Source organism: Gambusia affinis, linkage group LG15 (assembly GCF_019740435.1).
Source record: "Gambusia affinis linkage group LG15, SWU_Gaff_1.0, whole genome shotgun sequence".
Lineage (NCBI taxonomy): Eukaryota > Metazoa > Chordata > Actinopteri > Cyprinodontiformes > Poeciliidae > Gambusia > Gambusia affinis.
Window position 1 is genome coordinate 838515 of NC_057882.1, and position 20671 is coordinate 859185.

Sequence of the window (20671 nt, forward strand, 5' to 3'; positions counted from 1 at the left end):
ACACAGCTGTACATTAGTCTATCACCAGGAGATTACAGTCAAGTTCAAAAACTCACCAAATGTATTGAGCAGATTAATGTTTGGATGGGCCAAAATTTTCTCCAACTAAATAAAAACAAAACTGAAATATTAGTGTTTGGACCAAAACAGCATAGATTAAGTATAATCTCCCACCTTCAGTCCATTGGATTAAAATGCTCTGATGAAGCCAAGAATCTGGGGGTGATCATGAATCCTGATCTGAACTTTAATAATCACATCAAATCTATCATAAAAACATCATACTACCATCTAAAAACATTGCTAAAATTAGACGACTCATGTCCCCACAAGACTCTGAAAAATTAGTTCACGCCTTTGGTTTTAGTAGACTCGATTACTGCAACGCTATTTTTACTGGATTATCAAAAAAAGCAATGAGACAGCTCCAGCTTCTCCAGAATGCCGCTGCAAGAGTCCTGACTAAAACAAAAAGAGATCAGCATATCAGTCCAGTTCTAAGATCCCTGCACTGGCTACCCATTACTCAAAGAATAGACTTTAAAATCTCCTTAATGGTTTACAAAGCACTTCATAATAGAAACCCACACTACATTTCTGATCTTCTTCAATCATATATACCACTCAGACCTTTAAGATCATCACAATCAAACTTTCTAACTATTCCGAGAGTCAGAACCAAACATGGTGAAGCAGCTTTTAGTTTTTATGCTCCAACACTCTGGAATAAACTTCCTGCTCACTGTAAGACTGCCCCTACCTTGAGTTTATTTAAAACAAGGTTAAAAACCTTCTTATTTGACATTGCCTATTCTTAAATGTTTGTTTTTAACTATATTCAAACTGTAATATTTTATTTTGTACATTTTTAATCTGCTTGGGCTTTAATTTACTTTCTTTCTATTATCTTCTTGTTGTTTTAACTTGTTTTGTACAAGCACTTTGAATTGTCCTTGGCTGAAAGGTGCTATATAAATAAAGTTGCCTTGCCTTGCCTATATATTTTTTTAAAAAACCTGTTGAATAAAAAATTAATTGTGTAATAAAAAAACAGTGTGCCAAAATAAGGCCACCTTCTTATTTCATTCAATCTTGAATGATGTGGAATAGAAAATTGCCCTGTCGACTGAAAAACCAATAGAAATTAATTCAAAGGTTAGCAAGGTGGAAGGTATCGCTGGAATTACAAATATTGCTTAAAAGAGACTATTTTTACCTTGCAGGAGGGTCTGTTTAGGTTAAGAGGATAATGCCAAAAAATAAGAATTAAGAAGCTATAAGTTGAACTGAACCATCACAAATTTAAGATTTTTTGGGAATTGTGTACACTTACATTTATTTCTTGCTTTAGTTCAGTTTAGTTTAGGCATTCTGATTTTTGTGCAATATTTCTTTAGACCAGTGTTTCCCAACCCTGGTCCTCAAGGCACACTGTCCTACATGTTTTAGAGGTTTCCCTGCTTTAATGTGCCTGATTCAACTGATTGCAGTTCAACAAACGCCTGTTAATCAGTCATCAATTGAAATCAGCTGCACTGAAGCAAGGAAATACCTAAAACATGCAGGGCAGTGTCCCTTGAGGACCAGGGTTGGGAAACACTGCTTTAGACAATGCAACAAATATTTCTATAACAAACTGTCTCTAGGCCTGAATAGTCACAAAACTTGGATCACTCTTTGGAACATAGGACATCTTGGTTGTCATTTTATAGACTTTTTATGCTAGATTATAACTAAAAAGTGGATTTTTACCACTGAATAACAGGCTAAGATTATTTACACATCCTAGCGTTGCTTTATACACATTTAAGTAATAAAAACAAAAACTGCAAGAAAACATTACTTAATGGTTATTGTACCCACTTAATCTCTGAAAGAAAGTGCTCATAATGTAACAGTTTTATGTGTACAAGGTTGAACATTCACATCTCAAACTGTGATTTTATTCATTCAGGAAAAAACCTCATCAAATACTAACTCAGTTGGTGTTCAGGTTTCACGAGAGAGCAATCATTATGAAGCAACAAACCATTTCGATGAAGCAACAGACATTAAAATAATGACAAAAATTCCAGAAACTATGTCGCAAAACATTAAAAACAAAACTCTTTGTATCCAAGAGTCCAGATTCAGGCCGTGTTTGAAAATACCTGGTTTTAGGTTAATATTATGTAAACCACTGTAACAAGGACATTTCTGAAATCAGGGTAATGTGCTGAGCAGATATTTCAAACCATTTGCACAGATCAGCTAAAATTAAAATCCAATCTACAGATCAACAAAAGATTTCAGTGCCTGTGGTTAAAAAGAGGTAGTCTGGCACAAACACACACCCACACGTACAAACACACATATCTCAGCATTTAAAGGTGAACTAGAGATCACATATTCTTTTCACAGATATGAAGTTGAGCAGTTGGCTTTGGTTTGTCTGCACAGGTCAGAAGTAGTCATCCTAATCACAAACTGACCTGCTACTTTCATCAGTATTGGCAAATGCTTCATATAAACAAAACAAAGATAAGGATTAAAGGAAAAAAGGCCATCCATGGGAGGACTCTGGGAATGCTTGCAATATTGATATGCATGAGCAGCTGCAAAAAATTACATTAAGACATAAACCGAGTTGCCCTTTAAGTGCAGAAACATCATTCATCCATTTACAAGGTAAGAGAGCCAATTAAAAAAATAATTTAAAAGCAATTACATGTTCACTCTTGCACCTCATCTGAAGCAGCTGAGCATTTCTCCTGTTTAGACTCATTGTACTGAAACATTCGGTAACATACAAACCAGAGATTATGTAAAAAAATAAATGTCTCAGCTTTCTCCTCCGGACAAAATCGGCAGGAGAGTCCATGTACTGAAAGCGAACGAGAAACTTTGGATGTACTTTTTGTTCAGAATCCAACAACTCGAACGTCTGTTCTGTCTTTCTTCAAGTATAGCGCGTTGTTGTGGATGATTTCCTCCTGCTGTGACATTCACTAACTCCTCTGCTAACTCAGCGCTCTGGGCCAGCACACACTGCTGTTGGACTGGAAGGAAGCAAGGGAGAGGAGGGCGGCAGCCTGATTGGAGGATGTTGGAGCTAAAACCATGGAGACATATTAGTCAGGCTTGCCATGGTTCTCTAGAAATGGTGTCGGACATGTTCAATGGGTTACTTCTTCCTGTTATGCAGCCTTCGTGCCTGCAACCTCTGACGTGCACCGGACGGCTTCGATCCGGCTCCAATAGAGAAGGTGGGGGTTGCAGGAGACCCTGTGAAGTACAAAAAAACCCAAACTTCTTTACATTCGGTTTAGACTGATGAAAATGTTCCTTTTCTGAGATTAATCTCTAAATGTCTACATTTTTCTAGCAAAAGTTTGGCTTTTCAAACTCAGAAACTTCTACGATTTTTTCTCAAACACATTTCTGAGATTAATCTTAAAATGATTTTGATTTTTTTTTTTTTTTTTTTACAAATGGAGGTAAGAAATTTTCTTTTCCTTAAAAGGATATAGGATTTTTTTATGAGAAGTAGAGAAATTCCAGTATCAAGTGAGAGAGAACAAGACTTTCTGCAGAACTCCAAAAGGTTAAAAGGATGTGATTTGTACAAATATACAGGTACCTCAATAAAACATAGACTAGAATTGGAATTAACAAAAATTAGAAGCAGCACTTTCAGGCTTTCAACAATAGATAACCAGTCTGGAAATAGCTTATCACTATAACCTACCAAAAGGACCAGCATTAAAGCCTTGGGCTGGAGTTGCTGGACTTCCAAAGGGAATCGGACCTGGAGCAGAACCCTGGCCAAACGATGGGGTCGATGTCCCTGAAGAGAGAACCGCACATAACATTATGATTTAAATGAAAGATTTACAAATATTCTGAAAATCAAGTTATCTACACAGCCCATTTATCTACGAATATATCTTTCACTAATTTGAAAACTTGAGTAACTTAAGTCGGTTTTTCTCACCAGGTGACTCGCAAGCTTTTAAACACAGATTACAAAATTTCAATGCCTATAGGACGTATTACACATAATGCAACAGGATTTATCACTTCTCTTCATCAGGAAGTTTATAGTTTTACCACAAATTGTTGCTAATGAAACACCCACATTCCTTTCCTGTTTTGTCCACAGTTTTCTCCCTCTTTTTTTTTTTTTATCAGTTATGAGGCACAGTGACGGTATTTTAAACTACTGCTGTGAAAGTTACTCGACAGTTTGTTGCTAGGTAACCAAAGAACAAGTGAAATAGGTGATGCATCAACTTGAGGTTGAGCAGCTAAAGCCTTTCCTCTGCCTACATATCCCAGAATGCTGTGTTGTTCTACTCTGGATCAGAGCTGAGTGTTCAGATGCATCATCTATTGATATTGATCACAAGTCAATCGCAATATATTTTGTTACTGATTAACAATACAATTATTGTAATATTTTTAAAATCTCTTCCATCACCCTGCTATGAGGCTACCAATGAAAGTTAGCCTCTTTGGCTAAGTCTGGCATGAACACAACATATGATATGTTCATGCTGATTAATATGCATTGCCCTCTTATAAATAAATAAAATTTAAAAAAAGAAGCAAATTTCAATAAAAACCTCACCAAAAGCTGGCTTGTCTGCAGCAGCACCTGCTCCAAAGTTGAAGCTTCCCATCTGTGGTGCAGTATTACTGGAAACTGGCGTTCTGAACTGGGGGCACGACATACTAGCTCCGAAGTTGAATCCACCAGTCGCAGGCTGAACTGATCCAGAGGCTGCTGGCTGGGCGGCGCTGCTACAGCTGCCGAACGGGAATGTAGAGGTGGAGGAGCTCTGAGTCTGCGTTGATCCGCCAAAGCTCAGTGTGACTGAAGGGGCTGCATTGGCGCCAAATGCAAAACCAGTGGTGCCGGTGCCAAACGCTGGTTTAGCTGGAGTCCCAAAGGTGGGAGCTGATGTAGCAGTGGCGGGAGCGGGCACTGCGAATGTGAATGGAGCTGGTGCTGTGGCGGTGCCAGCAGTTGTGGATGATGCGCCACCGGTCCCAAAGGTAAAGGGCTTCGGGGGAGCCAACGAAGAGCTGAAGGCCGGTTGGGCTGCTGGTGCTTCAAATGCTGGCTTTCCAAAAGTGAATGTGGGCTGGGTAGTGGCGGTAGCAGTAGTAGTGGCCGCAGTTGCAGTGGGAGCAGCGGTGGAAACCGTGTTTGCCAGACCAAATCCCCCAAACGAAGCAGTAGTGGTGCTCTGGCTGGATGAGGGCTGACCGAAGGAAAACACTTTGGGAGCTTGGGGATCCGGCTGCGCAACTCCAAAGCTGAAGTTGCTTGTTTTGGAGATCACAGGAGCAGATGTAGCAGTTGTTGCTGCAGCAGTGGTGGCTGCACCTCCAAACTGGAACATGCTCCCTGTGCTCAGAGGCTGCCCTGAAGCAGAGCTGCAGCTGCTGGTTGTGGGCGGTGCAGACCAGTTCCCAAAGAGGGATTTAACCCCCGGCAGGGTTGCAGGTTGAGTAGTTGTAACGATGCCAGCTGAAGCGTTGTTAAAGCTAGAGAACGAACTGGAGCTGCCGGTCGTCACGCCAAACACGGACATTGTGGTGGCAGAGAGGGTGGAGGTTGTGGAGGTGGCAGAGATAGAGGGGGGCTGCGGAAAGATGGGCTTGAAGTTCTGGGGCTGGGGTTTGGTTTCTGACGAGGCTGCAGATGAGGAAGTGGTTGTGGTGGCCGCGAAGATAGGCTTGAACACAGCGGTCAGGAGAGGATTGGTCGTGCTGATGGGCTGAGAGCTGCTGGTTGGAGCTAGAGGTGGAGCAGCGGTGGTGGAGACTGAAGGAGCAGAGGAGCTGCTGATCAGAGCAGGCAGTCCAAACAGGGTCGGTCCGGTTATAGGTGCAGCAGGAATGCTGGTGGTTGCCTTGGAAACCTGAGCCAGCACCTGGGTGAAGGCAGAGGGTTGGCCCACAGTAGCGGCAGAGGAGGGGGACTGGGACTGGGAGGCAGGTGGGGCGGTAGAGATTGGGGTGGAGGGCTTCAGGATAAAGGTGGTGCCAGGTGGAGCTGTGGCTGATGCAGACACTGGAGATACAAAAGAGAACAGCCGGTTCGAAAATGCATTAAACTACAGCGGAAACAATTGTGATTAATTAATTATTGAAAATTTGTCAATTAATTTAGTAATAAGTTAACAATTTAGTTATTGTTAACTGGCAAAGACAGAGGCGGAATTATACAAAAAATATTAAAATTTTACTTAAAATAGCTACTTTTTGTCTGTAAAAATATGGTCTACTAAAAACAACTCAAGTGGCAGTTTTAACTTCAGTTGGTTCAAATTCTGTAACAAAAGAATATATATATATTTTTAAGCTCCTTTGCTGCTTCAAGACCAGAAGAGTCAAGCACCACATGCTGATGTTAGAAGAAATGTTTAGCTTTGCTACAAAATGATAAAGCATACACTCAAGGTGCTTTTACACTGGCAAGTCACACACTTAACGGTTAATGTGCGGTTCAGTTCTACCATAGTTAGTGAGGACATAAACACAGCAACTGTGGTGTATTCTCCGTTGATGTTTGTAGTGACACTCAGTAACGGAGAACCTTGAGGTTCTGGTTCTAACGGGCCAAAATGAAGCCAGTTGTTTGATTTTGTCTTATTTAAATTCATTGCTGGCCCAAACATAATGATAAAGACTCAGACCGGCTGATTATTTCACTATACATATAACAACATTCTGGCACTTTATATTTTTTTTAAATGTGCAACCTTTTGGATTTAGGTAATGCAGTCAAAAGATGTAAACCAGTAGTCACACATAAAGTTTATTATTATTAAATTTTAATCCAAATGAAAAATAAAATTCACATCACAAGTTAATGTAGTCCTGGTTTCACCCCATCAATGCAAAACCGCAGCTCCATCAGAAAGTTGACCACAGCTGCACAGTTTCTCTCTTCTTATTACTGTCCGTATTTCAGACACAAGCTGGTAGCAGTACTGCTAATTCAGTCATTCTGCTGCAAAAGTTACTACATGTGTTCCTGGCGCTGCTCCTTAATCTCATAATAAACTCCTCTGTACTAAGCAGCTCTCTGAAAGCAGACAGTATGACCGTAGTCCACAGGTAAACACTAAATGTTGTTTGCAGTTTTCAGGGACGTAAATCACGAACCAATCAATGAATGTGGACAACTGTCAATCAAATCTTTTCTGTGCTGTACCCTGCTATGTGTTGCTAGTATTACCCCTAAAGTACCGTATTTTCCGCACTATAAGGCACACCAAAAAACCTTAAATTTTCTCAAACGCCGACAGTGCACCTTATAATCCGGTGCGCCTTATATATGGACAAATATTGAGCCACAACAGGTCTCGCAACTACGGTATGCAGCCGCCGACTTTATTTTACCCCGTAGAAGAAGAACTCCAGCTGCTAGATATTGGTGTCACAGGGCATTCAAATTTAGACTGCGAACTGCATGGGAACAGTGGATGACAGAAGGAGAACACATGTTCACCAAGACGGCGAGACAGCGCCGGACGACATGCGCCACTATCTGCACTATCTGCCAGTGGATCGTAAATGCCTGGGGTGGTATATCATTCTTAACTGTGGTCCGAGCTTTCAGGAAGGCAGGAATTGTCACTGAACTGCTGGACAACAGCAGCAACACCGACTCGATTAATGACGACTTAGACGAGACGGAGCCGGGCATGTTGGATCCCGTATTCGCCCAACTGTTTCATTCGGACACTGAAGAAGAATTTGAGGGATTTGTGGATGAGGAATAAATTAATAAAGTGAACTTCACATGTTTATTTTGTGTTTTTACAGCTGAACAAGGTTGGTCATATTGTGAATATGGACATTAGTCTTTGAACAACGTTGAGTCATTGATATATTGTTATTGCTTTGCACTATTTAGAGTGTTACTATATTGTGATTGCACTAACGTTTGATTTAGTATCAACAGTATCACGTGTTTACGTGTTTATTGAATCGAGGAAAAGTTTCCCTCCACTATGTGATATAAATGTTGCACTACATGTTACCACGTCACTGACTTTACCTCGGGGAAAATGATAAAACAGCTGTTTATTCATTTTGGGAGTGAACGGAGTTGTCAGAATTCTGGTTTGTAATCTATTAATAAAGTTTGACTGACATATCTGACTGTTTTGTTGACATTCCCTTTAGCGGAGCTCCATTTAATGGATGCATAACGTAACCCCAGTCTCTACTGTAGCGTCTATTCTATGCGCATTATAATACGGTGCGCCTTATAGTGCGGAAAATACAGTAGAACTGACCCAATCCGGATTTGCTAATAGAAAACGAATCTGCCCGAGGCGGACTGAGACCGTACTGGTTAGAGGAGTCTAGTGGGCAAAATATTTCATTGCATGTTAGGCAATGAAATATTTTATGTAAAAAATAATTTAACTATTTATTTGCATATTTTCATGTATTTTTAATATTGTATAAGAAGGCTTCAATGGTAAAATGAAAAATTTGCTGCATGTGCAAATAATTTTATCTGATTAATTAATCATCAGAATAATCAACAGATGAATGGATTAGTAACATAATCGTTACCTGTGGTGGTGTTGGCAGCAGATGTGGAGCTGGTGGGGACACTGATCTTCACTTTGAGGGCCTCCAGAAGAGTGCTGGGGCCTGCAGGGGCTGCTGCACTGCTGCTGCCACCAGGAATCTGGTTCAAGTTAATGACTGGAACGACAGAGGTGGATGTGGGCAGAGGAGCTGCCAGAAGGCTGCTCAGTGTTGCCGTGGGTGCAGCAGGTTGAGTTGAGGTGGAGGCTTCTGGAGGCATGGACTTCTTTGGTTCTGAGGCTAAAAGTCAACATTTAACAATAAGACGAAAGAGAAAAGAGATAAAAATTCCCCAACAAATTCCTTTAGAGTTGCTCACCAGGAGTCTCCAGGACTTTCTGGATCTTACTGATGGCTGCCTTTTTCTCTTCGTCCAGATCTCTAGCTGTGATGGTGTAGCCCAGCTCAGGGGGTGGAGGCTGTAACCAAATGGGCATTCAGACTGAAATCTATGTTCCCAAAAATTAGAACCAAAAAGTCCAGACACTGCACAGGAAACTGCACACAAATCTGGGGTCATTAAAATGTTGTTGTTTTTTTTTTTTTTTCAGAATTTGCTAAATAGTTTTTCAGAGTTTTTGAAGGTTTTACTAAGGTCTTCCTTTTACTAACTTTTATTCAGTCCATCACCTATTGAGCTGCCAAGAGTTTTAGGCCTTTTCTCCGTTTCTTTTTTTCCATAGAACTGCATTTAATTTCCGCAATAATAGACACCAAAAGTACCGGTTGTTCTTATTTATGTATATTTTTCTTGTTTTGAGGCTAGAAACTATGTGCAAAAATCAACATCCCATAATACTGTAGCAATCAATTTTTTGAAAACATTTTCTGTTTTTCTTAAATCAAAACCTAAAAATAGGAATTAAACAATCACAACAGAATTTCTGCAGTAGAAATGTAATTTATCAACAATTATAAAATGTATTTTTGCAAAATGTCAGGTAATATTTGCGGCTCAACTCTTCACGGTAAATTTGTTCTACATAAACTAAGTAGCTTTTTCTATTCACACAATCAAATGTCAGGATTTACAGCATCAACAAGTCACCAGTTTTGTCCTGGTGTGAAATGCTGTTGAGTTGTATGTGAAGTTATGATTTGGAGCTCAGGGTTCCAATACTTTTCTGAACTCATATTTTATTAGTTTTTCCTTGTTAAGCAACTTAAACATAGTAGACAAATAGTTATTATTTATGATAGTAATTATTTTTGCTAAACATATTTCTTCAGTGATCAGACTTAATTTGGTCAAAACAACATAAGAGATAAATGCAACTCTTAGAAAGAGAACAAAAAATTATATCATATTTGCCTTTTTAATAGTTTCGACTCAGAAAAAACTTAAATGCAATCCCATCTTTTTCCAGTCTGTAGGAATCTCTGATGCAAATGAAATTTATCGTTTAGGGTAAAGTCTGGACCTTCTGAACTCCTTACCAGAGATATTTGATCGTCCCGGTTGCTGGACACCAGCTGGATCTTTCTTTTTCTTTTTTCGCCACTTCCAGTTGAGCTTCTTGTTGTTGTGACAGGAACTTTGGGGACTGGAGTTTGTTTTGCTACAAGATAATCAAAGCTGGAAAATTAAAACAAAGTTCCTATACTTTTCTCATATCACATTTCTCATTCAAGCACTTTTCAAGGTAAAATTTCAAACTTTTCCATCACCACAATTTGGACTTAAAAGCAATACAAAATAACTAAAGAAGCAAATTTCAATTCACTATTACATGAAAACATGTACTGCTGTATAACATCTTGTAATAACATCAAACGAACATAAGATCGGGGTGGAGGCAGGAAAAAGACCAGTGGACAGCCGAAATTAGGTCTGTGGGGAAAGATAGACAAGGGTACAAAAGTAAAAACGGGGGGGGAGCAATACGGGATATTTATGACAGCTTCGTTCGCACCACACAGAAATTCATCTACCAGCCACATACCGCCACAATGATTTCCGCCAAACGTTTGTTCAGACCGGGATGATATGAAATTTATTGTACGGTTCATCCGTAAAGCTACACTTGCACTGATGCTTACATTGTAAGCATCAACTACTCAGCCACCCGCCATGTTCAGTCTATCTGCTCACCTGTATAAATACTCCTTCACCTCTTCCCGCCATTCGCTTTCAACCAGCAGCTCCCAGAGGAGAAAGGCTTCCGTACTCCAGGCATCGTACCAGTCATTTTAAGGATACTTATTGGTTCCCCAAAACCTGGACATTCTAATTAATCAATAAAATCCCCACAGGCTGAACTTGAAAATTGGACATTATACAGCTAACACTTTGCTTTCGTCAACAACTCAGAGGCAGAAGTCAGAGCTACGCGTAACGTAAGTAAGTAATGCTCTGGCCGGAACACGGTGCGCTAAATAATAAAACATAAATTAACAAAGCTTCGAGGCAGGTAAATTTTCCTTGAGGAATTTTAATAATCGAGGTACTGGAATCATTCAAGGAATCGTTTCAGCCCTAATCCAGTGAAATATAAAACTAAATTATAAAATGTGTTGAAATGTTTCTCACACATACCCGATGCACCTGACTGGTAAGCGAACACAGCACCAATTTAACCCAAAAATCTTGAAATTTAAATAACTTTGTTTAACTTATAAATTAGTGTGATTTAACTCCAGGAAGTGAGGAAAAATAGTTATTTGTGTCTTTTATATACACCGTAATTTCCGGACTATAAGTCGCGAATTTTGTCTCACGCTTTCAACCCTGCGGCTTATACAGTGATGCGGCTGATTAATGCATTTTTTCTAACGGCCGCCAAGGGTGCTCGAGCAGAAAAGGTAAGAGTGAGACAGGCGGAACATATGTGTCGAGGAAGACACAAGTTTAATGTAACTTCGCGCTTTGTGCATGAATAAAATTAGCATGAACAGACCCTCATCATGGAAAATGCAAGAATATCTGACGCTATTTCAATCCGACACTGAGGAGGAAGACTTCCATGGTTTCAGTGCACAGGACAAAGAAAAAAGGAAGGAATGGATTTATGCATTTCAATTTTAAAGGTTCTTGTGCATAAATGAAGACTGAAGGTAGATCAGACTTACAAGTATCGGGTGTTTTCTCTGACATTGTGTGATCTGATCTCACAAAAGATGCTGAGCTGGGAGACTGGATGTTTTCCTCTCTGTTTGTGAAACAGCATGTTTAAGAATCAACATTTAGATATCAGTGTGAATGACTGTTGGCAACCAGAGAGCAACAGACCTGGCTCTTTTAGAGGCTCCTTCTGGAGTCTGAGAGCGAGATGATTCGAGGCTGGACAGAGGAGAGCTGGGAGCTGACGGCTTCTTCCACTGCAGAGGAGAACAGGGATGCGAAAACTGAAGAAAGCTTTAATGTCAGGGTTTCCTCTACATGGAATGGATCATGGTGCACCGTCACAGCAAAATAAAAGGCACCACACCTTCAGAATTAAGTTTTGTTTTTAAATATATATTATTTTTAAAGCATTTGAGATATATACAAATATAGCATATGTTGCACACTTGTACTAACCACAATCAAAGTTTGAAATTAATTAAAATATTATGAAACATTAAAATTTTGTTTATTTTGAAAACCCAAAACAGCGCAGGGTCCCGCCTGTCTGGCTGTGAAGCTGGCTACTGTGCACTGTTCTTCTCTTAGGAGTGAAGAAAAACTATAGACAGTCTGAAGTAGAAGGAGAGAAAAGGTAAAAGAAAGGTATTTGAATGCATTTTTAGTTCAAACCTGTGAAAACAACCCTAATGCGAATGTATGTCGCATTTGAACAACAGTAAAGTTGTTAATATAGTTTAGGGATGCTCTGATTAGATTTTTTGCTGCTCATACCAATCACATGCACTAGCTGTTAATTTTTCACTTTAGCAGTAGCATGCTTATGCTATACTACTACGTGATCTGAAAAAAATGGAACCATAAAAAAAAATAAAAAATCACCCAATTTAGACAAAAAAAAAAAAAAACATGCAAAAAATTGCAGACACAATGCAGCAAGTAGTCAGTCAAAAAGACAACTGTAAAAACTGCCATCATGAATACAATATTTAACAGCAAGGCTTTCAACACCCTAAATTATACATAAAGTCAAATAAATCTCACAACACAGCCTATATCAAATAATGTCAGGTAAAAAAGGAAACAATCATTCCAAGTCAAATGCAGGTTACATAAAAATAAACAATCCGAAGTTACTAAACTGCTTGACAGTATGGCTAGTTCTGGTTGGTTGTTTCTGACCGGGTGGGGTAATTCTGCAGTGTTGGGAAGTAACGAAGTACACGTACTTTGTTACTGTACTTAAGTACAATCTTCGTGTATCTGTGCTTTACTTAAGTATATTTAATAATGGATACTTTCGACTTTTACTCCACTACATTTTACAGTAGGTATCTGTACTTTCTACTTCACTACATTTCTACAAAACCGTTGCGTTAATCGTTACATCCAAGTCGCATTGCACTTTTTTTTTTTGTTAAAATGTGAAGTTCAGGGACTTAACAAGGCGCTGTAAAATCCAACCTACTAATTATGTGTGTCTGTTGTTACCCATCGCCTCCTCCTTTCACTTGCATGTGGAGCTCCAAGACATTCGCAGTGGTTTCCACTAAGCGGGAGATGATTGTGTCTAATCGTCAGTAATAGAATTTCGCTACATAAATCATACGATTTGGCGACATGTAAAATCAGCAGTGCTTCACTTTCACAGATGGTGGGGACTTCGTCCAACTTTTAGCGTCACTTGGAAAGGAAGTTTAAAGAAAGGTAAGCTATGTGGACGTGATGTTAGCAAAGCTAGCTGTACAGAGACACGTATGTTGCATCTGCGATGAAAAAAAGTTGTCAGTCATGCGCTTAATTATTGTGTGGAAGTGTTGATTGAGGTGTCGCATATATGGGACAACGCTGTGACCAAAATCTGCTATATAGTGATAGTGATGAACGATTCAATTCTTCTGGATGGATCTTTACTAAGTCCTATAGGACTGAAGCCTCACTGAGAGCCGTTCTTTGTTCTTGTGACGTTCTGCATACACTGCAGTCGCTATTATTATTTTGTTTAATAAAAATATATATATAGATTTAATTGGCGAATAAACAAAACAAGAACATAAGAACGCAGAGCTGCTCATTCCTCTTTGATTGTGTTCGTAACCTATCATGGTGGCATACAGGGCGAGAACAGTCACAGTGCTCCTTCTACTTGGTTACTTCTTGCACCTTGGACAGTATTCATAGTTGAGCGTTGTTTACCATTGGGGCATTGCCTTAATTGCTATGTTTAATGGAGCAGACAGTTGTGGTTTCTGACATGGGCAAACGTCCAGGACGGTATCTTTTAGGGAGGGTAGGAAACCACCGTGGATTGTGCCACAGAGATGGAAGCAAAGCAGAATGAAGAAGAGTTTGAATTGATAATGATATTGGTTAAATTTATTACAGCTCTAAGTATTTAATATCTAGTTGTTTTTATGGGAATGTGGATTTTTCAAATCAATTTGAGAAGCAATTTTGCACTTCATTTTATTGTGTCATGTAGCGCAGGGTGCTGGTCTTGGTCTTAACTTGGTCACGGGTTAGGTGTTTGTTTTTTTTTTTCCCTACCAGGGGGTCTTTTTGTGGGCTCTAGTGTTCCTTATATGACAGGAATGGGGGAAGGAGAGGAGGAAAGACATGAGGCAAATGTCGGCCAGGTCTGGGAATCGAACTTGCGATGGCCCCGTCGAGAACTCAAGGCCTCCAAACGTGGGTTGTGCTATCCCCTACGCCACCACAGCACGCCCCAAGGGTTAGGTGGTTTTGACTACAACACTGCTCCTTGGTTGCATTTCTCCCTCATCCACCTTCTTCCCATCCCCTTTTTGTTGGATTTCTTTCAAAATAAATGTCATTAGTGGCAAAAAAAAAAGGGAAGTTCATGCTATGTTAGGACAGAAGACGAGATGTTTCCATCCCTGAAATTATTAGATGCATAGAATCACATATCTACATCTAAACTGTCACAGAGAGTAAACACACTAAAAACATGCTATATCTGTGACATTGTTCAATAAAATGACATATTTCATGTATTAAAATTAAATACGATAGGTACACTTAATGATATTGTATTAGAGATTAGGTAAAGCATTCAGGAAGTACTTGTACTTTTAGTACTCAAGTATTTTTAAAAGCCAGTACTTTTTTACTTTTACTCAAGTAAAAATGTTTATGTGGTACTTTTACTACAGTACATTTTTGTCTGTGTATTTGTACTTTTACTTAAGTACATTTTTTTAGTACTTTCTCCAACACTGATTCTGCAGATCACAGGGAGGAGGCAGAGGAGATAGATTTTTTTCACAGATTATCTCTCATGTCAGGACAGTGAAACTAGGCCTGTCACCATAACAAATTTTGCTTGCTGGTTAATTGTCCCAGAAAAAATAATATTGTCATTTTGAGATCATTGTTAACTAATAGCATAAAAATTGCATAACAACGCAAATACACCTACTCAGAGTACATTAAAATATTTTCAGAAGAGTAAGGAATCCAAGGAAGACACTGAGATAACATTAAATGGAGATGCTCAATGTTTGCCATAGAAATGACAGTGATCTGTACCAGGACATGTGAAATATTTAAATATTTCTTACTATCCTTGTGTCATATTAGTTATTAAAAGAAATCTACACTTACCCAAGAAAGCCCAACCCCACAGTCTAAGAACAATTGTAGAGAAAACCCTGTATCTCTGGTACGATGACGGAACTGTACCTGGCTGAGGCCAACTGAGGAGCTGTAGGAGCTCTGGATGGCGTTTCTTCTGGTGCCGGGGATTCCTCTGGCAGCATGAGCCCCAGTACCAGAGCTGATGGAGGAGGTGCGGGACCTCTTTATGGTGGTCTCGTCTATCGCAGACGTCATGCCTCTTTTAAGGCTTCCTGGTCTGGGAGAAGAAAAAAAAAAAAAAACAGTGACACAAACACGTAGTCTCACATTAACAGGGGTTTCTAAAAAAACATGGAACCTGCAAAACCCAGAGTGAGGAAGGAAGATGGATGGGGAACGCTCAGATAAATGGACTGCTGAGTGATGAATAAATGGATGAATGGATGAATGGAAGGAGAGGTAGGTGAGGAATAAATAACTGTATTTTTCTACACTATGTTTCCTTTTTCATATTTATCAAAATCCAGAAAACGTTTAAAGGTGACCTCAAAAACTTCCTTGAAAGGGCTAGGTTAGGTCTGTGGACTATGCAAAACATGTTCATTGCATTTTTTGCACAAAATCATTCTTAGATAATGAGATTTTAGTCTGCTCAGTTCTGCCCATTTTGAACTCCTTTCAGAATGAGCTGTCCTAGGGCCTCTTGTCACTTTAAGTCCAAATAAGCTGCTGCTGGCCACACTGTCCAACTCAACTTTTTTGTTTACACTTACACTTGAAAAGGTTGGAAATATGCAATTATACAATCCTACATCTTTGAAAAGCAGAAGTGGAGCCTCTTGCACAACCAACGAGAATGCAGCAAGAGATTTCTGAATGACAACCCAAGAATAAAACACTTGTGTGTTCCAGCAGCCATTGTACAGCACACAGAGCAGCAAAACCAGCTAACCAAACGTTCTGGAGTTTCACTTGGGTTGCTAAGTGATGGGCTGAGCTAGGCTGGGGTTATTAGGCAATGACTCAGTGTGGCTCAACAATTGGGAAAATTTTTAAGTTGCTTGTTTTCTAGACACCAAAAAACATCAACTTGTTGATGTCTGGCTTTTTTATAAGTGCTTGGACTGTTTTTAAAAGCAGTTGAAACTCAAATGGAAGTACAAAAACAAAATGTAAATTTTGCATGACAGGTCCCCTTTGAATCAAATTCCAGACTACGCAGAGTCTGTCCGACTTTGGAGACTCTTGACTGACTCACTTGGGGACCAGCTGGGATGGCGTTCCGTTGGGCAGCAGAGGCTCAAAAGCAGAGTGAGAACTTCCATCGCTGTCATTACGCCTGAAGAGGGGAATCAGAACTGATTACGTAGTGAAAATGTAGGGCGTAGGGATGTGTAACGATCTTAGCCACTTGCTCTGTATTACTGCCAGTCAATTATGTCATCAACAAGCATAACCTCGATTAGCCAGCAGACTACAGATCTCTATCGTAGGTCAAATTTCTATTGTTCCTACTGTACACCGTTTATACTGCGCATTCCTAGTAGGGTGGAGTTTTAATTAATAATCAATTAATAAGAGTTCAGCAATATAATACAACTCTATACATGATTAAAGTGAAAAGGTTTTGTCTGCTAAAAATCTAAAAAGGTTTTCTTTTCTCTAATAATTTATTGTCCATAAGTAGATTCCAGGTCATACTGTGTGTATAAAAAGTATTCAACTCCTTAGTGCTTTGACCAATTATTATAATTAGGCTTTTTTGACAAAAAACCCTAACAAACCTTTTAATATCAGAGAAAATTAATGACAAAATGACAATTAAATAGAGATATACAACATAAAATTAATGAGTGCATAAGTATTGTAGAGCTGATCTGGTGAATACCTTTTTGATGAACCGATTAGAAATTGGATAGCAAAAGGTGCCTTATATGTGATTTTCTTTAAGAATTTGAACCAGGTGAAGCTAAAATTTGAGGAGTATTATATTTACAGACTTTTTCATCTTAAATTCAAAAGTCAAAACAGTTTTAACTCAATTACTGCTCAGAAAATGCCATGTTTCAGAGTCTGTATACTCTGTACATATAGTTAATTATTCAATTACTAAATTAGTTGATGATTACTTCAATAATCAACTCATCCTTTTAGCTGAGTCTATTCACATGGAGTGGAATGGAGGCCTATCCACACAGACTTGAAGAGAGTGAATATTTATGCAATAATTTATTTAATGTTATACATTTTTATTTAATTGTCATTATTTTATGGAACTTGGTTTTCACCTTGTAATTTTTCTTCAAAAAATTAGATTTTGTTGGTCATAATTACTTTGTTAAAGCAATGAAAGGGTAAAATATACAATGGGATGAATATTTTTTACAGATTTGATTGATCCTCCAACAAAACTACTTTCCTCATCTTTTAGAAATATGAATGAAACACTTTCTAAATCTAAAGGTTCTTAAAGAAAAATAGATCCTATGTCAACTTGATCCAGTCATATTTACCTTCTTTTGCTCCTCTGCTCTGTTGTGAAGCTCCTATCCTCATCCTCCACTTCCCTCTTGCGACTCTCCTTCAACACCCTCAGGACACTCTCTCTGGAGCAGGGATCCGCAGGGGCCCGGGTGAGCCCGGCACAGCTTTGATGGTTCACACTAGAATCCAGACCAGACATGCAACTAAACTTCAGGAGACTTGTTTGGAGTTTTCAGTTCAATATCCGTTAAGATTAAGACAGTTATGAGACAATATGAGACCTGGTGTTTCTGTGGTCAGGTCTTGCGATCTTCACGGTGACAGGGCTGAGGGCAGCCGGGGAATTACGAGGACTGAGGATGTTCTTCTTTCTGAAGCCATCCCACTTGACGGGAGGCAGAACTCCCACTGAGGACACACCGAGCTGCTGCAGGGGGTAATGACGCTGAGGGGTGATGGTGAACCTTCCCGGGGCACCCAGCGTCTCACTGCAAGGAACATAGAGAGGTAAATATCACTTCCATCAAGTAGCAAGTTTAGTATAGCAAAACTTTCTCTTTGATAACAAGTGTGACCAGAATGATAACAAGAAAATTATTGTCTAAAGAAGCCTGTCAGCTGTTCATTCAGGATGCCATAGAAAACACGATTATATGAATAAATGACATAATTTACAACAGTACAGTAAATAATTTCTTTACGTCATTTCATTTTATTTTTGCTCTCATAAGTTTGAGACGGCTGCTACTCACTTTAACTTTACCTTAAAGTTAAGACATTTTTACTTACAAAATAACAAGACATTATTAAAATATAAAAATGTCTTGTCATGCAAAAAAATAACATCAAAGACAAATCTAATGAGCTATGATGTCTTGTAAAGGACATGCAGAGAAAAACGCCACAAAATCTCTGATTGGTTCATTTCAAATAATATATTCTATATAGACTATCTATGTCAAACTATTTACTATCAAATTGCTGGAATTACCTGGTCATTCTGTATCTTAAGTTGACTTCATTACCCTGCTGAACACTGACATGACCAACTGCAGCAACCTCAGATCATAGCAACGTCTCTACTGGCATCGCTTCATCAGATCACATGACCTTTTTAAATTACTCCAGATAAGGATTCACCAACCTTTTTGCAACTTAGAGCTACTTCCTGAGTACTGAGTAATATGAAGGGCTGACAGTTTGATATACACAGTTTACTTTTAATTATATCACTTAATTATTGATTTATCTATTTTTGGAACAGCTTAGGAGCAACATTTGGAGAAATGAGAGGCTGCTTGTTTTTAACTTCTCAACAAAAACAAAGGAGGGGGTTGGAATTTAAAAAAAAATTTTCTTAGAACATTTTTTAAAATGTTCTTCGTTTCTACTTTTGATGTTTACTGTGCAATTCATAAAAATTATAAAAGGCTCAAATCCATCACGTTTGGGTAATTTCATGAGAAAGTAAATAAAAAGGTTGTATTTTTGCTTAACCCTACTTAGCAATAAAAATTCGTAATTTGAATGATACTTTAAAAAGGTTTTTACTGCCACGTTTTAAAAGGTTTTTTGTTACGTTTCTGCACATGCGAGCCTTATCTGTGTGCTATAATCCAATAGAAGTGAAAGTGAGCAAGATTTAAACTCGCCAATAAACTTTCATCTCGAGGATAAATGGGTTAGAAATTCTAAAGGAGGAGGTAGACACGTCTTTATAGTCTTGTTTAATTACCCAGTGAATGAAAGTCTCCTGTTCGGGGTAAAGACAGCATGGTTGGGTCTGGCCAGCCTTTCCCGCAGTTGCTCTCGGGGGTTTCTCCCGGCTCTTGGCCTCCCAGAGTCGGCGGTTGGACTTTCGGGTTTCCCGATATAACTCCCCATGAGAAGATTTCGGGGGCTGAAAAGAAATGAGTCGCTTGACAAGCTCCGATAAATCCCAGTTTCACTAGGCCTTTGTCTGAAGTGTCCCTCTGTTTCTCTGTGCTCAGCTTTGTAGCTGCTGATCCTCCTTTTCGGTTTTCCCCGCGCAGCCAACGACAAGCCGGTCGTCTCCACGCTCGGCAACCAGCCCCGGAACACGGCTGGGATGTGTAGCCCACCCCGAGGATTCGGGCCTAACCTAGCGGGAAGATATTCTCCACTGCGATAGTAAAAGGCAAAACAGCAGAATGACAGAATTAAAGTTCCGTAAATAAAGATAGGTATATAATAAAATACTAACAAAACTAGGCATAAAACAGAGAAAAGCGCTAAATGTTTCTCGCTAGGTGACATGACGGTAGCGCGCCGCCCGACGACTCTCATATCTTTTCATGCTGCTTTGGGAAGTTTCTGTACGCCAGCTCCCTCTACCGAGCAAAGCCAGGAATCACAGTCATGAATGAAAACACAAATTTAAATCCTTTTTGAAGAATGTCTTTTTTACAAATGTTAAATAGTTTAGTCAATTCATATATATATATATATATATATATATATATATATATATATATATATATATATATATATAAAAACTAACTTAATTATTTTAACTTAATTAAAATAACTTTAAGTTATTTTCTTTAACTTAAAGAAGTATATATATATATATATATATATATATATATATATATATATATATATATATATATATATATATATATATATATATATATATATATATATATATATATATATGACTGTGTGATTTGTAAAATGTAATCTGCATTCATGTTACTTTTGGAGTAATCCTGTCGTCCTCTGAGTGGCCTTGCAGTTCAAAATGATGCAACATTTGCTTCACTGTGGATGACAATATCATCTTCAGTAAACCAACAAAACATGTTCAATTCTGGGACTCAGAACCCATCTCCTTCCTAGAAAGTTAGATCGACATTACCATACTTGCATATAATTCTGTGAACCAATGAACCAATGAACATG

The 20671-nt window shown here is 38.8% G+C and overlaps 1 protein-coding gene across 1 annotated transcript; it reads right to left on the bottom strand.

Annotated features, from left to right (window-relative positions):
- Positions 1-1827: 1827 nt before the first annotated feature.
- pom121 (POM121 transmembrane nucleoporin) lies at positions 1828-20099 on the bottom strand. The gene is made up of 13 exons (XM_044141569.1): positions 19482-20099; positions 18028-18234; positions 17776-17925; positions 16521-16601; positions 15368-15539; positions 11831-11919; positions 11671-11750; positions 10039-10160; positions 8921-9020; positions 8584-8841; positions 4610-6061; positions 3728-3826; positions 1828-3264 (listed from the first exon to the last, which is right to left on the bottom strand). Exons 1-13 carry the CDS (start codon positions 20051-20053, stop codon positions 3164-3166), a joined length of 3483 nt encoding a protein of 1160 aa, XP_043997504.1. The 5' UTR covers positions 20054-20099; the 3' UTR covers positions 1828-3163.
- Between the last annotated feature and the right edge of the window lie 572 nt (positions 20100-20671).